At 37.7% G+C, this 23680-nt stretch overlaps 2 protein-coding genes across 7 annotated transcripts in view; one reads left to right on the top strand and one right to left on the bottom strand.

Annotated features, from left to right (window-relative positions):
* Positions 1–13632, top strand: part of CASD1 (CAS1 domain containing 1) — a 31523-nt gene extending 17891 nt beyond the window's left edge. Inside the window, exons 9-18 of the mRNA XM_065666350.1 lie at positions 131–556; positions 970–1059; positions 1656–1775; positions 2652–2808; positions 4287–4366; positions 5250–5351; positions 6753–6893; positions 7478–7555; positions 10065–10157; positions 11207–13632. Of these exons, the coding sequence (XP_065522422.1) occupies positions 131–556; positions 970–1059; positions 1656–1775; positions 2652–2808; positions 4287–4366; positions 5250–5351; positions 6753–6893; positions 7478–7555; positions 10065–10157; positions 11207–11473 (1554 nt within the window). The 3' untranslated portion in view covers positions 11474–13632. The remainder of the gene's footprint in view (positions 1–130; positions 557–969; positions 1060–1655; positions 1776–2651; positions 2809–4286; positions 4367–5249; positions 5352–6752; positions 6894–7477; positions 7556–10064; positions 10158–11206) is intronic.
* A 719-nt stretch (positions 13633–14351) lies between these two features.
* The window catches only part of SGCE (sarcoglycan epsilon), a 29589-nt gene continuing 20260 nt past the window's right edge, over positions 14352–23680 (bottom strand). For all 6 annotated transcript variants that reach the window (XM_065666351.1, XM_065666353.1, XM_065666352.1 and 3 more), the window contains 5 exons: positions 23106–23317; positions 22329–22355; positions 21432–21620; positions 19759–19802; positions 14352–17184 (listed from right to left, as the gene is read on the bottom strand). In XM_065666351.1, the coding sequence (XP_065522423.1) occupies positions 17168–17184; positions 19759–19802; positions 21432–21620; positions 22329–22355; positions 23106–23317 (489 nt within the window). In that variant the 3' untranslated portion in view covers positions 14352–17167. The remainder of the gene's footprint in view (positions 17185–19758; positions 19803–21431; positions 21621–22328; positions 22356–23105; positions 23318–23680) is intronic.

Here is a 23680-nt window from a genome sequence, read left to right as displayed (position 1 = left end):
CATGTGTAATGATAGGGGAGAATTGCTTATGTTTTATGCCAGGTCTTCTAGACCTAGAAGACTTATTACAATGAAAACGCTAATGTTTTTATTAGTGATTAATTGACAAAACTGCTTATTTCTTTGACAGAATGCGATGATTCTTATGAATGTCTACTGCAATAAGATAATGAAGCCCATTGATGGCTCCTGCTGCCAGCCTCCGCCTCCTCTCACTCTGATACAGAAGTTAGCTTTCTGTTTCTTTACTTTGTCCATTATTGGATATTTAATTATCAGTTTAATTCATCGGAATAATTATCGGAAGAGCAAATCATGCACTGATTTGGAAAGTGGAGAGGAGAAGAAACCTGCCATCAGCACACCTAATGTTTCTACTTTAGAGATGCTCTTACACTCCTTCTGCAAACTTGGTCTAATCATGACCTATTTTTATCTGTGTGACAGAGCAAATCTTTTCATGAAGGAAAATAAATTTTATACACATTCATCTTTCTTCATACCAATCGTCTATATCTTGGTTTTGGGGGTATTTTATACTGAAAATACTAAAGAGGTAATGATCATGTTGACATTCGGCTTATAACATTGTTTCCAAGTTTGAGTGTAAATAACTAAATGCTAAATACTGGAAGTTAAATTTTCAAAGTCAGTGTAACTCATCTGAAAAAAAATGCATTCGCAAGCAGTGTAATGGTTGCATGGAATTAGATGCAAAAGCTTTTTGAAAGCAAATAGATATGAGTGCTTTTAGCCATTGTCACTAAGTTAAATTGGGACTGAGCATAGCTCAGATACAAGAAAGTATACAGCACATTAAAATCTGATAGACCTGTGTTCGCTAGACGGAAGACTTTTGAGACCTATTTACCCATAAAGTGGTTTATTGTTTTGAACTTTTTCTCCTCATTTTGTAGATGTTCCTTGTACTATTTGGAATAGCAACACTCTTGTTTTGTTTTGCATTAGACTAAAGTGTTAAATAGAGAGCAGACTGATGAATGGAAGGGCTGGATGCAACTTGTTATTTTGATTTATCATATCTCTGGAGCAAGCACTGTAAGTGATTTGAATTTCTCTCTTTTTTTTTTTTTTTTTTTTAAGGGAGTGCAATTTGTGTATGTTCCTTCTAAAGAAAGACAGTGCAAATGTGTATTAAAATTGAATAGAATGAATAACTAATGTTCCTGTAGTTTTTAAAACGCTATCAGCAGGATTCGTTTTTCTTTGTATGTAAGTGTAGATTTCATTGATACGAGCACTTTGTGCATTACTTGACCAGAGAAAAAGTATACCCTAAATAATGTAGAATATTATATTGATTTATTTTTAATTGCTGGCAACACTTCCTTTTTATGTTGTGAACTTGAGCCTGTTGAAGGTAAGCTTTCAAAGAGCCCTTCTAAGAGTCTGTCTTAGCTGGTCATAGAATATGGAAAGTGTAGAGCAATGAATGAACAAATTAATTTTAACGTTGAAGAGGTTAGGGCACCAACAGAGCTTAGTAAGAAACAGGGAATTGTAGGATAATGTTTCTTTTCTTAGTTAAACCTGATTCACTGCAATGTAGGAAAAGCGTTAAATAGAGGGGGAAAATGGAAAGCCAAAAGCATTTACGTGGACACTTATAAAAGGTACTCTATTTTTCTCAACAGTTTTTGCCTGTGTACATGCACATTCGAGTTTTGGTTGCTGCATATCTGTTCCAAACAGGGTATGGACACTTCTCATATTTTTGGATAAAAGGGGACTTTGGTGTATACAGAGTTTGTCAGGTAAGAATACCTGTTTACTGCTTTTATAGAGAAATTTGTTCAGGTAGCAAAATACCCATAGTGTATCTTTACTCCCTAAATAATTTGATGTCAGATTACTTAACCAAGGTTTTCACGTTGAAAATTATTATTGTTGCTATTTAAACTGACCTGTTTAATTAGTAATGTTTATCTCATACTAACATGCAGTATATAAATGATACTTAAAATGTAAGTATGTAAGCTTTAAAATATCAAGACAAATTTTTTCCAGTATATAGCAATGGAGTTTTCACTGCAGTAGCAATTTGCAATATATAACAATATATAGGCAATGATCCAGGCATGCTTCCAAAGACAGTGTGTTGGAGCCTGCATTTGTTAATAAAGGAAATGAATATTCATACCATAATGATACTGGAGAAAATACCTTGCTTTTGAAGTTTCCTTCTCAGTGTGTGCTGTAGTCGTTTAAAATTATTTTAAAAAATATATCTTTTATTTCTGTTAAGTGTTATATTGTCATGTAAACTTGGGTCATCGTGCTCATTAAAAATATGTCTGTAGCCTCATTGCAGCACTGGTAGTGGCATTACCCAAGTGTTAGCAGAGCTAGCTGGGCAGCTGTGGAAGTGAAAGCAGAGAGGCTTTAAACACATCCAGCAGCTGGAATACCCGGTCCCCAGCCTGGAGAATAGTCAGTTCTGGTTTACCTTGATTTCATTGCTCTCTCTACCCAAGTAGGCCAGTGTAGGACAGGAGGTTCACTACTACATAATCAGCCTGCAGTCTTACCTTGCATTGTTGATATTCCCTGAGATAGATAGTCGTGTTTCAGCTGAAATATAATCAGGATGGGAGACGTAAAATGCATAAATATTTTCATACACTCTCCAGGTTTTATTTCGTCTCAATTTCTTGGTTGTGGTACTGTGCATAGTGATGGACCGACCTTACCAGTTCTACTACTTCGTGCCATTAGTCACTGTCTGGTTTATGATCATTTATGCCACTTTAGCTATATGGCCTCAGATAGTCCAGAAAAAAGCAAACGGTAAGATTATTTTTTTTATTTATTTCTGCTATAAAACATTTGCATGTTATTGCAACAGTAGCCATAGAGAAAATGATATTGTTGGATCTCAGTCTCTTTGTAACGTAGTCAAAATATGCTAATCCAGCTATTCACAGAAATACAGTTTGTCATAGATGAACTATGTGTCAGCTGGAAAATGTAACAGCTGATAAATAAAGTCTAACTCTGGCTACAGTCATATTAGAATACTTTTTAATAGGTTTTGAACATCAGAAATGTGTTTGATTAAAAGTTGTAATGTTACTGAATGCAAACTGAAAGCATAGGTTACCCTGTCCATGCTACCTGAGCTGTCCATTGTTGCTGTAATGTACTAATAGGTACAGCATGAGCAGTGAGCGTTTAGACTTTCCCACTCTGCATCACCAATATGTCTCATCCATCTTGAGCACCAATTCTGCCACATCCTGCCAAATAAGAATGTGGGGTTTGTTATCTTAGATTAAGTGAACTATCAGCAGTCTGACTACTTGTGATATGGGTATTTTGAGTAAAAATCAAAGTGAAATCCTGGTTTATTTTATGCATTGCAGTTCATTGAAAAGCTGTCAAGTGGTAAATTTTAGAAATAAAACCTTCAGAGGCTTAGGTCCTCCTTCCATGTTGGTGGAGTAATATCCAGATTTTGTAGTCTGCAGGTATGACAATAAAATATAACAAATGCATGCTAGGAATAGATGTAAAAATATAATTAGAGAGTAGTTTTGCAAGATACTTCAAAGGCAAATAGCTCTAATGTTTTGGGTTTTTTCTACAAAGGCGCTTCTGTGCCAGATACAGACAAATTGCTGTTGTGTACTCAAGATTAACAGTGTCTTGTGAAACTAGAAAATCTTTCAGTGACAACTTTCACTTGTTTATGTCCCAGTTTACAGCTGCCAATTTATATGGTGAGAGAGGGAGAGATGATCCCTGTTGCAATGTTGAGGCTTGATAGAGCTTGATATCAGTCAATAGCTTTGAGGAGCAGTTTTTCAGGCTTCCTTTCACAAGATACTTGTCCCTAATGACAAGCAGTTGAGCTTTAAAATACAGCTGGTACCTCAGAGTTTAATAATGTATGCTCTACTTATCTCACTTTACAAAAGCTGTTGGGCATTTTGTTTTATTTATTTATTTACATTCTCCTGGAAGAAGGACTGCTGTGCAGTGTTTGGGCAAGCAGCTTTAAAATAGTGTTTCTGGTTGAACACCCAAGTTCTCTTCTTTCTGTATGTCTGCTGTCCCTGTTTGAGACAGGAGACTTAATTTAGGATTAATAGGTCTTTAATTGCTGTGAATGTTTCATTTAATTTCTTAAAGCAAAATTTAATATGTAAATGAGGTTAGTGCTAAAATATTGCTGGTAATATTTGAACATTGATTATTTAATGTGTCCTAGGGTTTGCCATTGAAAAATTGCTGACTGTATACTGATTAATTTATTTCTTCATCAGGAAACTGCTTGTGGCACTTTGGTTTACTGCTGAAACTGATTTGCTTACTGACATGTATATATTTTCTCTCATATTCTCAGGTTTGTAAATTTTTACTGTTTTTATCCTTAATAACCTTAGAGTATATTGCCTATCCCTACTCTTTAATGTGCTCATAGCTTGTATATTTGTTCCTATATCATAAAGATAGAAGAAGAAAAATGGAACCTGTTTCTTTTCATATTTGAATTGGTGCAGATGCTGGAAAAACCACAATTCTGTATCTATCTTACTCATTTGTAATGCTTGACATGTTTTCAGTATACTACTACGAACGTAATAAATACGAAGGTCTATGCTTCGGGTTAGGGGTGGGTTGGGTTTTTTTTATGTGCTTAAAGTTACTGGCATTTGCTAGCATATGGTGAAACACATGGTGATCTGGTGATATGAAGATCTGTGTCTCTTAGAGACTGGGTTTTGGCTTTAATAACTTATCAAAAGACTGCTTCTCATGCTAAATTAATTTAGTGACATATTGCATGCCGCAAGTGTAGCTGACAGAAATAAAGACAGAGTTTGTCACTCCGGGATGTTATAGGGGGGGTTGTCTGGTTTTAATCCTTCATTTTTTTTAAGCCTGTTGAACTGTAGTCTTTGGTAGAGTATGCATTTGTTATTCCAACACATCAGTCGATCTCTCCCTTTAAGGCTGCAAGGACAAAATGGAAGGTCTTTATGGGAAGACCTTTATAGGAAGCGAAACTGAGACTCTTTTCTCATCTGAAGAAGTATTTCTGATTTTGTTTGGTTGGGGTTTTTTTTCTTTTTGGCGGGGAGTGCCTTCTAAGAAGCCTGTTACTTAGGTAATGTCAGTCAGCTAGTGAAACACATACATCGTAATACTAAAAGAAAGCATATTGATTTAGTAGTAAATATAGTTGACATCAGTGTTAATGCTTTTCCCCTGTTTATTTTTTACAGGGCACATTCGAGAAGATATTTTCATTTTGGCCACTGTCCAAGTGTTTTGAACTGAATGGGAATGTCTATGAATGGTGGTTTAGGTGGAAGTTGGATCGCTATGTATGCAACATTTGTATAAAATTAGACTGCTGTTTTATGTGTATTTTTTAATCTAGGGAGACAGGGTGGTGAGGGAAAGAAGTTTGTCCCAGTCGGTTGTTTAATAGAAGACTAAGTTGCATCCGTCTTCTGCAAATGTCTGTCAAAGCCTTGCTTAAAAGAGGGATGTTGATCTATTTGCTGTTGGATCCTGCTTTTAAAAAAGTCATAAAGTGACCTTGATTTGGCTTTTCTTGAAAATTTAACTGCAAAAATGTAACACCTGTAGCACTTAAGGCTATTGGAACACAAGGCAGATTATCATGGTGGCTTTCCTAATAGTTGTATCAATTAAGGATATGTTTTTTTGGGTTTTTTTAAGGTAACCTTCAAAACACTTTTAAAATCAGGGTCTTGATGCCCAAACCAGACTATTCTTGCACAGTGAAAGATGTTCAGCCCATGGCAGGGGGGTTGGAACTGTGTGATCTTTTAAGATCCCTTCCAACCCAAACCATTCTGTGATTCTATGATATTTTAAAATGGTTTTCCAGTGGAAAAGTACTTTCTTTCCAGTTACTTATCCTAAAATATGGGGGGGGGGAATGGGACGGGGGACGGACACAGAACAAGGAGACACTGGTCTTTTTTGCCTTCTTGGTAAGGTAAGTGGAGTTCCTAAGATGGGAGCATTTATCTGCTAACCTTATCCTTACTGAGATTGCTTGCACACTTCTCCCCCTGGCATTCTTCATTTGTAGAGCACACACTATTGTCACGTCTCAGGCTGCTCCCATCAGCAGCGCACACTGCATTAAGACGTTTCAGCCTTGGAGCTTTGCTGTTGTGAACAGTGTGTATTCTGTGATGCAGCAGCATCAAGAGGAAGAGGAAGTCTCAGAAGAAAAAGTAGAGAAGACAAGCACCACATGGGCCTGAAACAGTGTTGTGTAGCTAGCTAATGAGAACTTGGCATAAGATCATAAAACATTCTGAAGAACTGCGTCTGTGAGACAGGGAAGCACTTGTAGTGCTTCTTGGATGTTTTCACCTGCCAACTTGGGAGAAGGCCAGAGACTTGCGGTTTTTCCCCAGAGAAAGCTCTTTTCAATGCTAGCATAGATTGCAGAGGGCATAGTAGGTACTTGAAAGCTTCTTGAAATTTCATTGTTATGTCTTTAATGCTCTGTGAAGCATTAGTAACAGTACTTCTATTTGTAGTTTTTGAGTTAAAAATGCAGTTTATAATGACCTATTTTAGAAAGCCCGTTTTTGGTTGCTTCAGTAAATCTGGCAAAGGATCTTTTGAAACCTAAGCTTTGGTATTACAAATAATTTATCCTTTAGCATTTCTGTTAGGAGTTTGTACCTGAAGTCGTAAAAGCCATGAATTATTCACTGCAGTCTGTTTGTTTTTTACAGGTGGTTTTTCATGGGATGCTGTTTGCTTTTATTTATCTGGCATTGCAGAAACGTCAGATGATATCAGAAGGAAAAGGAGATCCTCTTTTCTCCAACAGAGTTTCAAATGTTTTATTATTTATTTCAATTGTATCCTTTTTGGTACGTACCCAGTATAACTGATATGATCAGGTTTGTAAACCTCTAAACAACAAGTTTTCTGAAGTTCGTCTTTAGAAAATACATTTATTTAAAAAGTCAGATCTTGATCTGTGGTTTTTTGCACAGCCTGACCTATTTACTCACTGAAAGTTTACCTTTCAGTCGACTGTAGATGAAAACGTCATCACTCTTTTCAGTTCATTGCAAAGGTTACGAGAAAATTGGACCATAAAAGTGATATGGTAGATAATGCAGCTCTTACCTCCACTCTTGATTGCTTGTCTATTTGTGATAAAAAAATTGTCAACCGTATGCCTGTATCTTGGGATCAGTATTTGTCACTTGCAAAGAATAATTTGTGAGAAACACAAAATGATGCACAATGTATTTTTTTCTATTAAAATATTTTCTAATATTAATATTTCGATTTTTCCTACTAAGCAAAATGTAGATTTTTACATTACTGTCTCACGTGTTAGTGAACCAACTACTTAGTGCTGAAACACTTCAAAATAGCTTACCTCTTGTTTAATTTTTAAACATTACATAGAATTGCTACACAGACTGATGTATGTATCTTTTAGGCCTACTCTATTTGGGCTAGTAGCTGTAAAAACAAGACAGAGTGCAACGAGCTACATCCTTCTGTTTCTGTGGTGCAGGTAATTATAATTATAGTCCTTTACAGTGATAGAATCTACTCTGTTACTGTTTGAGCTCTTTTAGAAATTGTTTTTAAATATACTTTTCCTTTAGCATGGAATGTCAGATACTGAGCTTCATTCAAATGTCTAAAAGTGAAAAAGGGTTTAACTGTGTTGCTTGCAGGTTTTCATTACCTCTAAGCACTGAAATCACATACTGTGATTACGCTTTTAGAATCATAGAATCATAGAATAGTTAGGGTTGGAAAGGACCTCAAGATCATCTAGTTCCAACCCCCCTGCCATGGGCAGGGACACACACTAAACCATAACACCCCGGACTTTATCCAGCCTGGCCTTGAACACTGCAAGGGATGGAGCATTCACAAACTCCCTGGGCAACCCATTCCAGTGCCTCACCAACCTTACAGTAAAGAATTTCTTCCTTATATCCAATCTAAACTTCCCCTGTTCAAGTTTTAACCTATTACCCCTTGTCTTGTCACTACAGTCCCTGATGAAGAGTCCATCCCTAGCATCCCTATAGGCCCTCTTCAGGTACTGGAAGGCTGCTATGAGGTCTCCACGCAGCCTTCTCTTCTCCAGGCTGAACAACCTCAACTTTCTTTATATGGGAGGTGCTCCAGTCCCCTGATCATCCTCGTGGATCTCCTCTGGACTTGTTCCAACAGTTCCATGTCCTTTTTTATGTTGAGGACACCAGAACTGTACATAGTACTCCACTGCCGGCTCATATTCATTTTCTCATCGACCAGCACCCCCAATTCCTTCTCCACAGGGCTGCTCGGAATCTCTTCTTTGCCCAACCTCTAGCTGTGCCTGGGATTGCTCCGACCCAGGTGTAGGACCTTGCACTTGGCATGGTTAAACTTCATGAGGTTGGCATTAGCCCACCTCACAAGCATGTCGAGGTCCCTCTGGATGGCATCCCTTCCCTCCAGCTTATCAACCGGGCCACACAGCTTGGTGTCATCGGCAAACTTGCTGAGGGCGCACTCAATCCCACTGTCCATGTCACCGCAAAGATGTTGAACAAGACTGGTCCCAACACCGATCCCTGAGGGACACCACTTGTTACTGGTCTCCAGATGGACATTGAGCCATTGACCACAACACGTTGCATGCAGCCATCCAGCCAGTTCTTTATCCACTGAGTGGTCCATCCATCAAATTGATGTCTCTCCAATTTAGAGAGAAGGATGTTGTGTGGGACAGTGTCAAACACTTTGCACAAGTCCAGGTAGATGACAAACTGCTCTATCCTTGTCCATCATTTCCGTAACCCCATCATAGAAGTCCACCAAATTGGTCAGGCAGGATTTCCCCTTAGTGAAGCCATGCTGGCTGTCACCAAGCACCTTGTTTGTTTTTCATGTGCCTTAGCATGTTGTCCAGGAGAATGTGCTCCAAGATTTTGCCAGGCACAGAGGTGAGACTGACTGGTCTGTAATTCCCCGGGTCTTCCATTTTCCCCTTCTTGAAAATGGGGGTTATATTTCCCTTTTTCCAGTCGTTGGGAACTTCACCTGACTGCCATGATTTTTCAAATACGATGGCCAGTGGCTTAGCAACTTCATTCGCCAGCTCCTTCAGGACCCACGGATGGATTCCATCAGGTCCCATGGACTTGTGTATGTTCATGTTCTTAAGATGGTCTCGAACCAGATCCTCTCCTACAATGGGCCCAAGGTCTTCATTCTCACAGTTCCTTCGTCTACCTTCCATTGATTAACCATGACGTCCTTAGTGTAGGTTTCATAGGCACTGTTTAAGTCCAGACTAAACTTCTGATTAATTGCATAGCAGTGGAAAAGTAGACAGCTGTGGGAAAGAGAAAGTGTTTGTGAGGTATTAGTGTAGGAAGCACCTATGAGACTCTTTAGTCACTTTTAGGCAGGGAAGAGGTTGCCACAGGGGCATGAGTGTGGTTTTCTGAAACCTAAGAGTTTTGTCTTACCGTGTCTCCTGCCCCACTATACCACAGCTGTCTGACTCTCTTCTCTCTCAGTTTCCTTTGCTTAGCAGTGTGTCCTGCCCTCTTGAGGGGGCAGCATGTATGACTTAATTTTTTCGTATGAATTTGTCCATCTTGACACCCTCCCTTTAAAAATTGAGGGTTAACTCAGATTCGTGACCACCTTAATTTTGGGCTGGCATGGTATGACATGTTTTGTGACTGTGCCTTGCAAGTGTATAGTAATACCTATCAACATCAAGACTGATTGTACTGAAGATGTAAATATGATTTGCTATGCTATAAGAATGCATGTGCGAGATTTGCGATTTCAAGACTGACTTTAAGTATAAGCTGCATGGATTTTTGTTTGGTTTATATACTTACAGATTTTAAAGACAATTTAATGCATGATGGACTTCACTTTACACAGTGAAATGGAATAAACATTTTGCGCGCACACGTGTTTGTGTGTGTGTGTGTGTGTGTGTGTGTGTGTAACCTGCTTATCATCCACAGTCACTTTTTCTTCTTTTAATTCTTTCAAAATAGATTTTAGCTTTCATCCTCATCAGGAACATTCCTGGCTACGTCCGATCTGTGTATAGCTCGTTCTTTGCCTGGTTTGGCAAAATTTCTCTAGAGGTGAGTAGAACAATCAGAACTACGGTGAATTGAAACTTAGAAATGTAAGGTGGTTTTATTAATTGTGGTATAACACATGAATAGTGAAAACATTTATTGGCTTACTATGCTGCTGTGTTTGACCTCTTTCAGCATTGTAGCTTCTGTCTACAATTAAAATCATAGCTGAAATAGCTCACAGTAGCAAAGCTATTTCTTACGTTGTTTGCTTGGGGGAGTTTAGGGTTGTGGGAATGGGGATTTAATGCTGGAGTAAGATGTGGTGTGTATGCAGTTGGTAGATAAAAGTTTAAGGCAGTTGAAGAATCATCATGAATCTGACTAATGCAAGTACACTTGTGTGTTTGCCCTAGAAAGCTTTCCTGCATTAATAAACAAATGTAACATTACGAGCAAAACCCTTCTAAGTGCAGATGTTATCTTGTTCCATTGAGTGTGTATTTTGAAACAGTAGGAATTACCTTGCTTTCCATTTGATTTGCTGCCTAATAATATTAAATGCTTCATTTTATTGTATTTACTAAAATACATTTTAAAAAGGGAAAAGAACTTACAGGACAAACTCATTGTGGTACTGTATTTATGTAGTACATGACTTTGAATTGTTTTTTAGAGGACAACATTTTCAGTGTTGTGATTCCCGGTGAGCTTGAAGGTGCTGATCATGACCGACTCCAGGAGCTATTGCATTCATCAGCAGTTGCAGTATTGTCTTCTATTTGCAAGCATATTAGTTCAGTTCCTTGCCAGAGACAGAGTAGCTGAGCAGAGTTGTATTCCTCATCTCTCCTGACGTAGTGTAGACGATGCTGCCCTGTGTTGTATTTGGTTATGGACTAGGCAAACCCATTTTACTATGTACTGTGACAGACTGATAGTTTTGTCTTCAGAGCAAAGAAAGGCATGTGGAAAACAGCTTCTCAAAGTATGTTTAATCTGACTTAAGCAGAAATACAGTGTGTCAGTTGATGCAATAGTAATAGTCATGTTTTTATGTAAGAAAACATATTTATATAAGTATTATTAACCACACTCTTTTTTTCTTTCAGCTTTTCATTTGTCAATACCATATTTGGCTGGCAGCAGACACAAAGGGGATCCTGGTGCTCATTCCTGGATATCCGATGTTTAATGTTCTTGTCAGCACTTTCATATTTGTGTGTGTGGCCCATGAAATTTCTCAGATCACCAATGATCTGGCACAGATTGTGGTTCCTAAAGACAACTCAACTCTGCTGAAAAGGTTGCTATGTGTAGCTGGATTTTTCTCTGGACTACACCTCTTCTCAGCAATGCAAGATCAGTCAAGACATTGACTTGAAAAGATTCTTGGAAACTTTCTTCAGGTTTATTTTGTGTCTACCTGAACAAAAATTCTCAACTGGAGATACAAGAAGACATTTAAATTAAGTGTGTGGAAAATAAATGTATATAGTGCAAATGTACATATTTTGTGTGGAAACAGCCTTCTCAAACAATCTGAGAGCCAAGAATGCACTGCACAGAATTGCATGTGAAAATGAGTCTTTTCTACTGGGTATATGTTCCTGTTTACATACATGTTTAAACGTGACACGAAGAAGTGAAGTTAAATGGTTGAGCAATACCTTGGGCATATCATGGAATTACCTTTAACGTGGGTCAGCCGAACAAAGAGTGGATGTTACTGGAGAACCACCCTCATGTGACACATGCCAGAATCACTCTCAAGAAATAAAGAAGAGCAAACGTGTGAAGCTTCGGTAACAGTCACCTTTAGCTGATGTGAAACATGAAGTTACTGGTAAACCAGGGTGTTTTTTCTGAACGAAATGGTAATGTAGAAATGAGTATCTTGGGTGGAGATTGTGTATGTTATGTGAAACCCTTTATACGCAGGAATAAAAAGTCATCACCAGTTCAGCAATTTAAGATTATATACAAGTTTACATAACAGTTTACGGGGTCTTCTTTTTGTTTTTTAAATTTGAGATGTTTTCAGCAAATACGGTGACTTCTGAGGTGATTTTTTTTCCCCAAAATTGTTTGCTTTTTCATACATTTTCCACTAACTCCTGCAGTTCTTTGTAAAATCCCAGTGAACAAACAGATAAATAGTTTTCAGAGACTTGGTTCAAGATGGAGAATTTTTTCCAACCTTTTCTGGTCAGAGGGAATCCCGTTGTAACCACTCCATCAGATCTTAAGGGAGAACAGGGGAATGGTAATCTTTGAACCTCTGAGTTGTGGGTGACCTTAAACTACGTCTCACTGGGGTGCCATATTTTATCCTGTAATAATATTTTAACTTTCAAGAATGCAGGTCAGTCTGTTGATATCACGAGGGACTGTGGTCATCTTGTTGCGTGCAGATGGCTGAGTCTCTGAATTACAAATGAAATGAGATTGGAGCTATTTGGAGGAACCTTTTCCCCCACCCATTAAGAGTGCCCATCTTTCTTACAAACTCTTTGCTTTAGCATAAAAACTTAAAACTGTAAGAATGGCCCTTCAGTGTGGCAGTGACAAGCTGCAATTTATGTTCCACTTAGTGAAGTTATGCTCATTTTAGTGTTTGTGGTTTTGGTTCATGTCACAGCTTGACCTTTTTAATTTTATTCTTCTACTGATCATTTGTTATCAGTCAGAAACACAAACACAATATTATTTTCTAAGCATTTGTGCAATTACATATGATTATAAACAATATGAATCCTAATTTGTACCTTATGTACTATCATAGAACAGGTTTGGGTTGGAAAGGATCACTTAGTTCCACACCCCTGTTCCACTAGAGCAGGTTGCTCCAAGCCCTGTCCAACCTGGCCTTGAACACTGCCAGGGACTGGGCAGCCACAGCTTCTCTGGGCAACCTGTACCAATGTCTTACCATGTCACATACATGGCTTTGATCTTATTCCTGTTTAAAAACTGCATTCAAACTTGCAGCCACCAATGTGTGTAAAAAAAAAAAAAAAAAAAAAAAAATTGTGAAAAGAATAGCTTCAAATTTTTTGGCTGGGAAGAGTTTCTTCTAAAGATTGACCAGCTGATCATAAAAAAAGAAATCATTCACTTCCCCCAAATTCAGCAGGTTTACTGCCAGCTATTTTGAAGCTATGGGAAAGAGACTCAGCTGTTTGTTCTTCTCATGCATAACTTCCAACACTTGGAAAGTCAACCTACTTAAATGGCTGCAAGAAATGGTGCTGGCAAACGCTGCAGTGGGGGCAGGATGCATAACCTCCTTCTGTGCCAGTATTAGGAGCAACGGGGAAACTGAGTTTGAGAGAGACTTTCTGTTTTGTTCTTCACAAGTATTGTAGATATAATTTTATTTATCTTCTGTACAGACTTGGTTAAAAGATTTATTTTTAATGTTTGAAATAATGCACTTGTTTACTTTTACTATATGTGGGGTAAATATATTTTCTTTTCAGGTCATGTAAAAATATGAAGTAATTTAAACATTAAATAAATGTGCTGTGGATGCTTATTTTTGTAATGGGAGCAGCATCAATTAAGTACAAACTCTTTATTGTTTGACTCCAGCTGGGCTACAGTTCACTATCCTGCCGGCCTTAAATTACAGATTAGTACTGTGGTTGCCCCAGAGTGGTATTTTGGATTCAATTACTTCAATGAAGGGCAGATATTTGCTTGTATCAAAAATTATTTCAGACAACACAGTGCAGGAAGAAAGATTCTCCTGCAGTAAATCACAGTGTCCCCGGTCTGATGAAATTCCAGCTCCAGTAGCCAAAACCACCCCTGGAGCTTGGGGGACAGCAGCAGAATTCTGCAGTGGAGGGGTCGGGTACTTTTTTCCTGCTGGGTTAGAAGCTGGAAGCTGCTGCAGAGCAGCATGAAAGCAGAGGAATGGACTTGGCTTTTCTTCAGTCTGGCAATGTAAAGAAACACATCCTTAAGATTTACCTTAAAAAATTTATCTTTTAATTTAGCTACTTGTGACCCACACTACATCGAAGAAGGGGCTCCTTAAGCATAGGATACAGCTCCTTGTTTGATCAGGAAAATAACTAACACGGGCACCTGGGCCAAGTGGTGCAAATACTCTCTCTGCTTCTTAACCAGTTGGCTCCACCTCAACTCTTAGACACTTACCACCACTGTCACTGTCCAGACTTTTAACAACTGTGCCACAAAGTTGTTCAGGCATCATTATGTAAAAAAATGAGGCGGCAACAACATCACTACTTCATGTTTTTCTATTTATTAGATTTTACATTTCATGTATTTACAAAGACATCTGTAGTGCTTTCTATGTGATTTGGTTGCAACTGTCACTTCATCAACACAGTATCAGTTTCATACAGTCACCATACATCATTAAAAGAGGATAGGAATGTACTGTTTTAACTGTCAGCACTTTTAATTGTTACTAATTCTTTAACCAGTAAGTGTTTTTAGCCAGCTTTATAAATCTATGCTTCCATCGTAATTATTTTAAAAAGCAAAAATAAATATTTTGTTATTAAACTGACCTCAGATAAATGAACCTTTCAATCATGAAATAGTTCAGGTGTGCTTAATACCCAAGTCACCTACACCAGGAGATTCTTTTCAGACCAGGTGGAGCACCCCCCCCCCCCCGCCACACACTGATTCCTTATATATAACAGCTGTACTTAACCGCCTCAGAAATTTCCTTAAATATATTGTCACCCTTACATATTAATACAGGTAACATGGGAGCAGCTCAACTAGTAGGTAATTGATTGTCACATCGTCCTCAAGTTATCAGAAACTGTTATGACCTAGACCCAACACTATTTACAAAGTTTTATCTTACATTGCATTAAAAATCATTATTTAAAATCCATTCCATTCATTTCTGTTTGAAAGCACTGACAGCTCATGGTTTGAAAATGGTCATAGAAACTAATTGAACCAAGGGAAAAAACCAAATGTTTATTGGACTCAGATTCCTCACAGCAGGGATAAAAGCTGTACATTTGTAATTTCCCATATATCTCAGTGTGCAGGTCCCCAATTCACTTTTCACCGATCCAAGCTGCTGGAAAAAGGAGGGCTTCCTTAGGAGGCTGGCTGACTAATGAGACCCCTTCCCTGGTCCCTTTTGGATGAGGTAGGTGGGCATGATGCATGCTGCTTTGGAGGCGAGTAGGAATGGCTTTTTATTCTGACTGTTTCAATAACTAACTTGGTTTTCAACTTCCGCAGCTGCAGCTGAGCTACCTCTTGTAACGTAACAGCCACCAGCATTATGCCTGTGGCTAGGGGCATTTGTTAACACATTCCGTAGGTCATGCTTGGCATTTAGGGCAGCCTTGTAAACTCTTGACGTTTAAGGCTTGACAATAATACAAGTGCCTACAATGTATGGAGTGCTGACTGTACACCTTGCTACAATAGTCATGCTCATTGCACAAAATGTGTCTAAAAAGCAGCTCAGGACTTGTTTTAACTATCCACTGAGGTGTTGCATTCAGGTCTAAGCCTATTAACACATCATTGTTTCTTTAAAAATTAACATAAATAAGGTTTTGTGTTTTGAATAAACAGGGTCATAACCATAAAACATCAAAGACAAAAACCAGGGACTACTTTGTAAAAAGAGCAAACTCTTACAATCTTATTTTCCAGTTTCTTTTTAGTCTCAAATTCCTGTGTTACTCCCAATTTATCTTAGCAGAGACCTCAGAAACCTCAGCTAAGGCAATGCAGCCAGCATTTAGCAATTAGAAAGCAGATGCAGCTTTCTGCTTACATGGCAATGTCCTGACGAACATACAGCTTCTGAAAGAGAAAACACTGCAGAGAAAAGGCAAAGTGTGTCAGCTCAAACCAGTACAGTGCTGCAAGGTCAAACCCCAAGAGCTGTTGGTGTGAGCTGGAGACCCTGAAGTCCTGTGTTAAAATGTATTTGAGGATTTAAAGAAGCATCAGAAAAATACACTTAAAATACACAGAAAAGCGTCAGGAGATAAATTATCACCAGCAACTGAAAAATGAGGCAACCTCAGTTCAGATCGTTTTAACAGAGTTGGGATTATTAATCTTCTGGCAGCACAGACAAATGCCTCTCAAAATCAGCACCTCTAGGAAGGTGTGTGTGTAATCAACTCCTTTTTAAGATGCTAAAAAATAACCCCTGGTTTATTGGATCACTTGTTCTCCCACAACTCTTTTTACTCCAGAAAGAATAAAGAATGTGGAAGATGATATAAAAAATAAACTGCATCAGGGCATCAGCAACATCACACACACAAAAATGTAAAGGTTACATTTAAAGAGTTGAAAGTCTGTAAGAAAAGTTTCTCTTGCTTATCTACAGTCATTCATTTCTTTTCTAACATAACCAGATGAATGAAGGGACAGATTTTAAATGTTTTATTGCTTTCAATAGGGTAAAGATCTGGTAAAGGAACAGAAATCCAATTTTCAACAGGAATAGTTTTAGGGTTTTGTTTGGGGTTTTTTGTTAGTTTGGGTTTTTTTGGGGTTTTTTTTTTCCTCCAAAAATAACTTTGCTCATTAAATTTTGATAATCTCTAAAAAACTAAAGCCTAATAAATCTGGAATACTGTTCTGAGCCTCAGCATAACGCACAAGTTTTCATGCTTACACACGAGTGCTTTTTGTGTGCAAACATACCATCCCATTCAACAGAATCTGCAATCCCTCAAACCTGGTGCTTATTTCAAAGCTTTGCTTTCCCTGTTAAATCTTTCAGGAGAGCTCACAAGACAGAATAAAGTCTGATATTTATTAATACATATATTTGAAAGATTCTTTTCTGAATGTAACAAATATAAAAAGTTATCAGTGTTTACAAATTGTCAAAAACGTCCAAAGTACAAAAGGATACAGTACATTAGTTGTGTGGAAGTGATTGTACTCTCTGGCACCAAAATCATCCCAATACTGTGGGCATGCACAATGTACAAGAGAAAAAAACTCATGCATCAATCAAAACAAATAAGGAAGAAAGACAATTTGCTGCCTTCTCCAATTACAAATTCATTGCTTCTGTTAGTTTTCTTTCCTCAGGAATACCATTTACCTGCAAGTAGATAAGATTTTATGTAATCCATTAGTAGCAAATGATGCTTCAACAATACTGAACTGCTCACTGGTCGCACAGCACATAAATAGTATTTATTAGCCCCTTATCAACAACCACATTGGAGAAACACAAGTACAACCTGGACCAAAAGACAACACAGACATGAAAAAGCTTTGTTTGCGCTCTTCTGGGAAGGGACAGATCTGGGAAAAACTTGTTTAACTTGGAATTTTTCTATTTGGCATCTAACAGCCTTCACAACGGACTGTATAGCTCCAAATGGAAAATGCAGTGCACAGTGTACATGCACTCTTTAGTCTTTTGCATTGTAGGAATATGCTATGAACTTTTTTATTTAATTCCCTTAAAATAGTCCTCATGAATTTTGCCAATCGACAGAAAGACAATTATAAAACTTCATGTACCTGTTCATACTGGAGACCAGCAGCAATATTCAGCAGTGCAATAGAAACGTTAGATGTGAGTCATCATCTTTCATACAATCATCTCCCAATTTGGTTTTAACTTTGTGAGAGTATGTTAGCTATTAAGTCTATAGTTTTATATAAGGTGAAAAAAAAGTGTTTCTTATCAGGGATTCAGATAGTTCCTGAAGACGACAGTGGTTATTAGAGATGGTTTGCTCTTCAAATGACTAAATATGGTCTACTGAAGCTTTAAGACAGAAATACCTTCTTATTCATAGTGGTGACTATTAGTATGTTAATAATCCCGAGTATATTATTGGGAATTTTCTGTAGGAAAGGAAGAAAATTAAACAATGAATGTCTAGTTCTATAGGGGTTTTTTGGCCTGAGGTGTTTCAGTTTTGTAAGTTTTTTATTTGAACAGATCAGTAAAACTGATTGCTATGTTTGTACTGATACTACTAAAACAAAATAATCTTAGGAGCACCTGAATTTTGTTTTAAATTGTAACTTTCTAAAACTCTAACTTGCTGACACACTAGTCATAGCTACCCTTTAGAAGACATACTGCAAGCAGAACATGCCATCATGGCATGGAAGTGCTCATTTGCACCTGAGTTACAAAGGAAGGTATGGTTGTAAACTAAAAGGAGGAAACATTGTCTGTCCCAAACACATTCCCCGTCTGCCCCAATTTCTGAGAGCTTGTCACAGGCAGCAGCTGTAATGAATGTGAAAGAACAGGTGGATTCTACCAAAATAACATACTACAGAAAATACAGACACAGCAGGGCTTTGAAGACCTATTTTTACAGCAGTTCTTCAGTGCGAATGGCAAGCGATAACCCCATGCTAGCTTATACTTCACACCTCCTAAAACATCTCACTGCTGTCAGCATAAACAGCACTACCTGGTGATTTCACACCTTTCCTTCTGCAAGACAGAATGGAATTCTTGTACAAATCCAGCTGTAACATTAGAGCTAAACTGTGCGACATTCTTATTCTGCCTTCTAAATGCCTGCAGTAGTGAGTGTTAAGAGCTCCACTAAATGTCAATCCAAACCAGTGCTGGAGGCTTTGACTGCCAGAGTCATCCACCATTTCCAGCCCATGTAATAACAGAGCATACAAATAGCAAAGCTAGCAGAACTGCAGTCAGGTTTCTGTGTTTCTAATTTCCAGATAACCACAAAATAAACCCCACATGGGCAGACGCATCTATTATATACTTGCCTCAAATCTTTGAAATGTTGTCATACGAAATTCTCCTTTAATCCCCGAAAGCAGTAATGAAGAAGAAGGATTTTGAATGAAAAGAAAGAGTTGTTTATGTAACTCCTAAGTAAAAACAAGGCTTCCTCTTGGAGCTGTAGTTCCTGTATTATGCTCAGTATGTACATATTGCTCAAGTTTTGCCTAAATACCTCTTTCAATACTCAAAACTTACACTTTGGCCTCTATATTTCCCTTGTATGATCCTTATCCCCTTTTATGTGGCTTTGGCTTTGCTTTTTCTCATACCTGATACACCAGCTAGAAAGAGCAATCAGCCCTAGTCAATACTCTGATAGGACCATTCACAATCTCAGTCATCAGGATTTGGGAAAATGCTGTAAAAGCGATGACTAAGACAGGGAAACCTCCAGCACGGATATATGCCTCACCACAGGTTCCCCAGTGTTGACTCTTTATGCTTAATAACAGCAATAAAGAGCTCCTTCTTCAGAGCTTAACTAGTATTGGCAAGGATTAGAATTTTTGACTTCCTATCAAGTTCTAGAGAATCTGAACAGTGTAACTGCATTTGGGAACCTGGTTGTAGCTTCATGTTTTAATAGAAAATTACTTATAAGAGGAGCTTTCTAACTTAGCTGTATTAGATTCAAGGGTATGCTTTCTCTAGCTTGTCTCACGCTGAGCCCTAATGTACCATTTCCCCTACTTGGTCCATCAATCATATCCCAAAATTTTTCCTGATGTACAAAAAAAAAAAAAAACAAAACAAAACCACAACCCTGGAATGACAATGCTGTTACACTTTACTATATTTGAAAATGGTTTCCATTGTCCATATACTGTATGCATTTGTGATTCTTTCATACCAGACACTTAATAGTTACAGTATTTTCTCAGTACTGACCTGCACTCTGCTGCTGTGGAATCTGAGTCTGATGTGGCAGGTTCCTACAAAAAAACAATTGAATATCTTTAATGCTTCTGCACAAAGTATGAAGTATATTATACATGAAAGTTTAGTATTTAAACGTCATTTTTTTTTGTTTATGAAGCAATAACCCATTTTCACTATGTAACAAGAGTTGTCAAAAGGCCAGCCAAGTCAATGACAGAAAAAGAATTAGTGTTATGGTGTGGGTGTAGTTCCTATTATTCCACTTGACAGCTAGGTTCAAAGGCTCAGACTTGGTGAAACAGAGGTAAGGAGTCACTGCAGGCTTCTGATGTTATGCAAAATTTGTTTTCTGTAAGTGATGGTTACAGAAAAGGTTAGAGTATTTGCAACTTAATTACTCCCTATGGAATGAAGGGTCAGCTAGTTTTACACACTGGACCACTTCACTCATCAAGGCAAAGTTACATTTTTGTGTCCTGCTGAAGCGTCTATTTTAATAGCTACCAGATATTAACGTTGTTTGTACAGAAAGGAATTAGGGGTAGGAATTGTGGGTGAAGCAGATAAATCACTCAAGAATGCCTTTGGAACCCTGGTCATAAAAAATTGCCATTCTGAATAGAGAAGAAACTGTAAAAGACAGGGTTGAGCACTTCAGTACAAAGGATCATTTACACAGCTGTACTTCCCATAGCATTTAGCTGTGGGACAGGGAGACGAAAATACTCTTCTAGCACATGTCTATATTATGAAGAGAATTCAGGGCAAGCACGTGTGAACTAGCACTAAGTGCTGGCACTGGACAAGCATCCCTGGGGCTGTGCAGGCCCGCCAGCTGAGGAGCTACCGACCAGAGCTGGTGCCATAGCACAGCACTGAAAAGCAACGCCAACTACATCTGAGACCATTGCCTCACATCTGCTCAACCCAGACACCAAACATCTCCTTTCCAAACCAAACCTTTCTAGAAATGCCTTTTTTTTTTTTTTTTTTTTTTTTTTTTTTACAGCACCACCAGCCTGTCTGGATTAGAGCACATGCAGAGCTCTAGGTGGGTCTGTCTCAATAGTTCTCTTCAGTTGCTGATAAATGGACTTTAAGGAATTGAAATGAGTGTTTCTGGTTTCTGTCTTGAAGAAACACTGGCAACGATGGAAACAGCTGAGAGCTCTTGAGCGTTTTCACTGGCAAGTCTGTATTTATTATCTGTGTAACGGAATATGCTCTTCTGTTCAATGCTAACATTGCAAACATAAACCCTGGGTGACAGGTACATGACTAACTACTTACAAAGTCCGGATCTATTTTCAGGTATGAAGCTACCACCAACCCAGTGGTAGTTTTATACCAGGACTCCAGAGACATGGGTTAAGAAGCAGAGTGTCTCAAATAAAACAGTTTTAATTGATTCCTCTGTCAAAAGTAGTTTTCCTCCAAAATATGCAGAAATGTAACTGTTCCACACAAAGCTTCTTGCCAAGTCTGCAGACTGAAACCCAGCTGTTTAATTTTATAACAGAAGGCCTTTCTTTCTGCATGAAATGCAAATACCAGAGCAATCTTGAACTACAGAGTCATTACTGATACTTCCATAATAAACATGTTTCAGATGACAAGTACTGGAATCCATAGTTAAATCATGGAACATAGTATTAAGGAATAAAATAACCCTAAATACTTACTGCTGTGTTTGCATCAGTGGCATACTGGTGTTATCGTAGCTATCTGTGTGAAGGGGGGGTACAATCTCCCCAGTAACTGGGTGGAACACTGGAAGCGTGGAAAGAGGCCATGCTATCTCTCTATTTTTCGACATGTCACGAAGTTCTTTGGTTGATTTCTGTATAGCACTGTGGTGGACCAACTGGATGCTACGTCAAAAGGAAATAAAACATTAAATACATATTGTAAGTGCTCTATCAAAATGGACAGACTTTTACAGTTATTATTTTTCTTAAAAATACAAGGACTTTGATGCATGCTACAGACTCTCTAGTGCAGCAATTACAGTAAACCCTTACACAGTTAATTTAATCAATATTGGATTTATTTAATTTTTAAAGCAGTAATTATTCCATTAGATTTCGCTGTCTGGATAAGTATTTTTTATAGAATCCAAGACTGTGCAATGTATGGCTAATATTCCATTTATTTGCTGCAGTTAAAATAAAAGTTTTGGTTAACTCCTGATTATCGTGGTAGATTCGTAACTCATAGATTAGTTTTAAAACACTTCCTAGTATAGGCACTGGATACCTTCCAGACTATTTGTCCTCCTGTCCACTGCCTGTAAGATATAGGCTAGGAAGTCCAATGACCAGAAGTATAAATTACATATTATCATATTTATTCTAACAGCACTATTTATTTTTGAATTGACAGTTAATTTCAAACCCTTTTTATTCTGGTCTTCTACCCTTGCAAGACTCTTGATTTAAAAGCAGCTTTCACATTTATGAATTAAACCATGGATTAGAGAGAATGGAAGAAGATTATGACACACATGTATGAAGCATGACAAGCTACTGAGAATGGAAATTAAATGGTAAAAGAAAAATAACAGGAAAGAAGACACTTACTCTGGTGTTTGCATGTTTCTCTTTTCCCTAAAAACAAAACAAAATTTATGAATTAAATAATAGCATTGATAGTTGGAACATTAAATCTGTCTGATGATGAAAATAGTACGTGATGTAGAAATGCTGACAAGGTTATTGCTAAATGCAACTTGGCAGCATTTGCAGCTGGGTTTATGGTAAGGCCTTGATGAACATACACAGAGAGATGTGATACTGGTGACAGACACGGACACACACACAGACGTATACACAGAGAAATGAAAATGCAAGTTAAAGAACAAGCTTCTGGCTAAAATAAATTCTGTGACAAAATGAAATTGTAGTTTGTGTAAGAAATGGCAGAAATTACGTTACTTGCTGCTTTCCTTTTATGTGTTTTTCTTTTAGAATATGTCTAAATTCAGTTCATTTCCTCAACCAAATCTATTTTATAGAAGTTAGCATTTTAGAAATTACTTAATATTGTCCTGAACCAACGATCCTTTATTAGTATTTTATTTGTTTGGGGCATTTTGGAGAGTTGCGCCCCATTTTTGGAGTTTTGTGTGTATGTTGAGATTTTTAACCCTTTCAACTGAACAACTAAAGGCCCTATATCCACTCTCATGGAAATTAGTGTATGTGTTTAGATGAGGAATAGTTCAATATTTCAGGTAGGTATCTCTTGGCCTGTTTTAATTGTTTCTAATGAACTGAATGGAATTCTTCTAACAAACTTCTGTGCATTATAATCTTAGAAAAATCCATAATTACTTATTAGTCTGTTAAAGTACTCACACTCCTTCCCGTCGGCAGCACATGATATAGGCCAGTATCAGGAAAAGCACGAGTGCTATTGCCGAGGGCACTGCCAGTGTAATTAGGAAATCCGAGTAATAGTCTCTGCTTTTCAGTGTATCAGAAGGTGGCTTGTATTCTCCACCATCAGGCAATATCCCTTCTCCACGAATCACTTCCTGAAAGGTGGAAACTTGCTTTGTATTGTCAACCTGATAACCAGGAGGATAAAAAAAAAAAAAAAAAGGAGGAACAAAAATGCAATTATGTAACAAAGTAAGAGAAGGTAAAACCAGACAGTATTTAACCAGCCATCCAATACAAAAGAATCTGTATTACACTCTGGACAAATTCTATCCAATTTCATCCAATGATTTCTTTTTAAACAATAAAAGTTTACATTTTGCTGAAAGCTTCTCACCAATGCAGTAACACTGTAACATTACTACTTTATTTTTTGCCTACAAAATATACTGGTTTTAAAGATTAACTACAAATAGTACTTGAGTAAAAATTCAGTAAACATTTTTATTGTAAATTGATTATTTGATATGGATTTCTTTTTCATTACCTCA

The sequence above is a fragment of the Lathamus discolor genome, chromosome 2, assembly GCF_037157495.1.
Source record: "Lathamus discolor isolate bLatDis1 chromosome 2, bLatDis1.hap1, whole genome shotgun sequence".
In the NCBI taxonomy this organism is placed as follows: Eukaryota; Metazoa; Chordata; class Aves; order Psittaciformes; family Psittacidae; genus Lathamus; species Lathamus discolor.
Note: the sequence above shows the minus strand (reverse complement) of the source record. Positions and strands in the feature narration are given on the sequence as shown.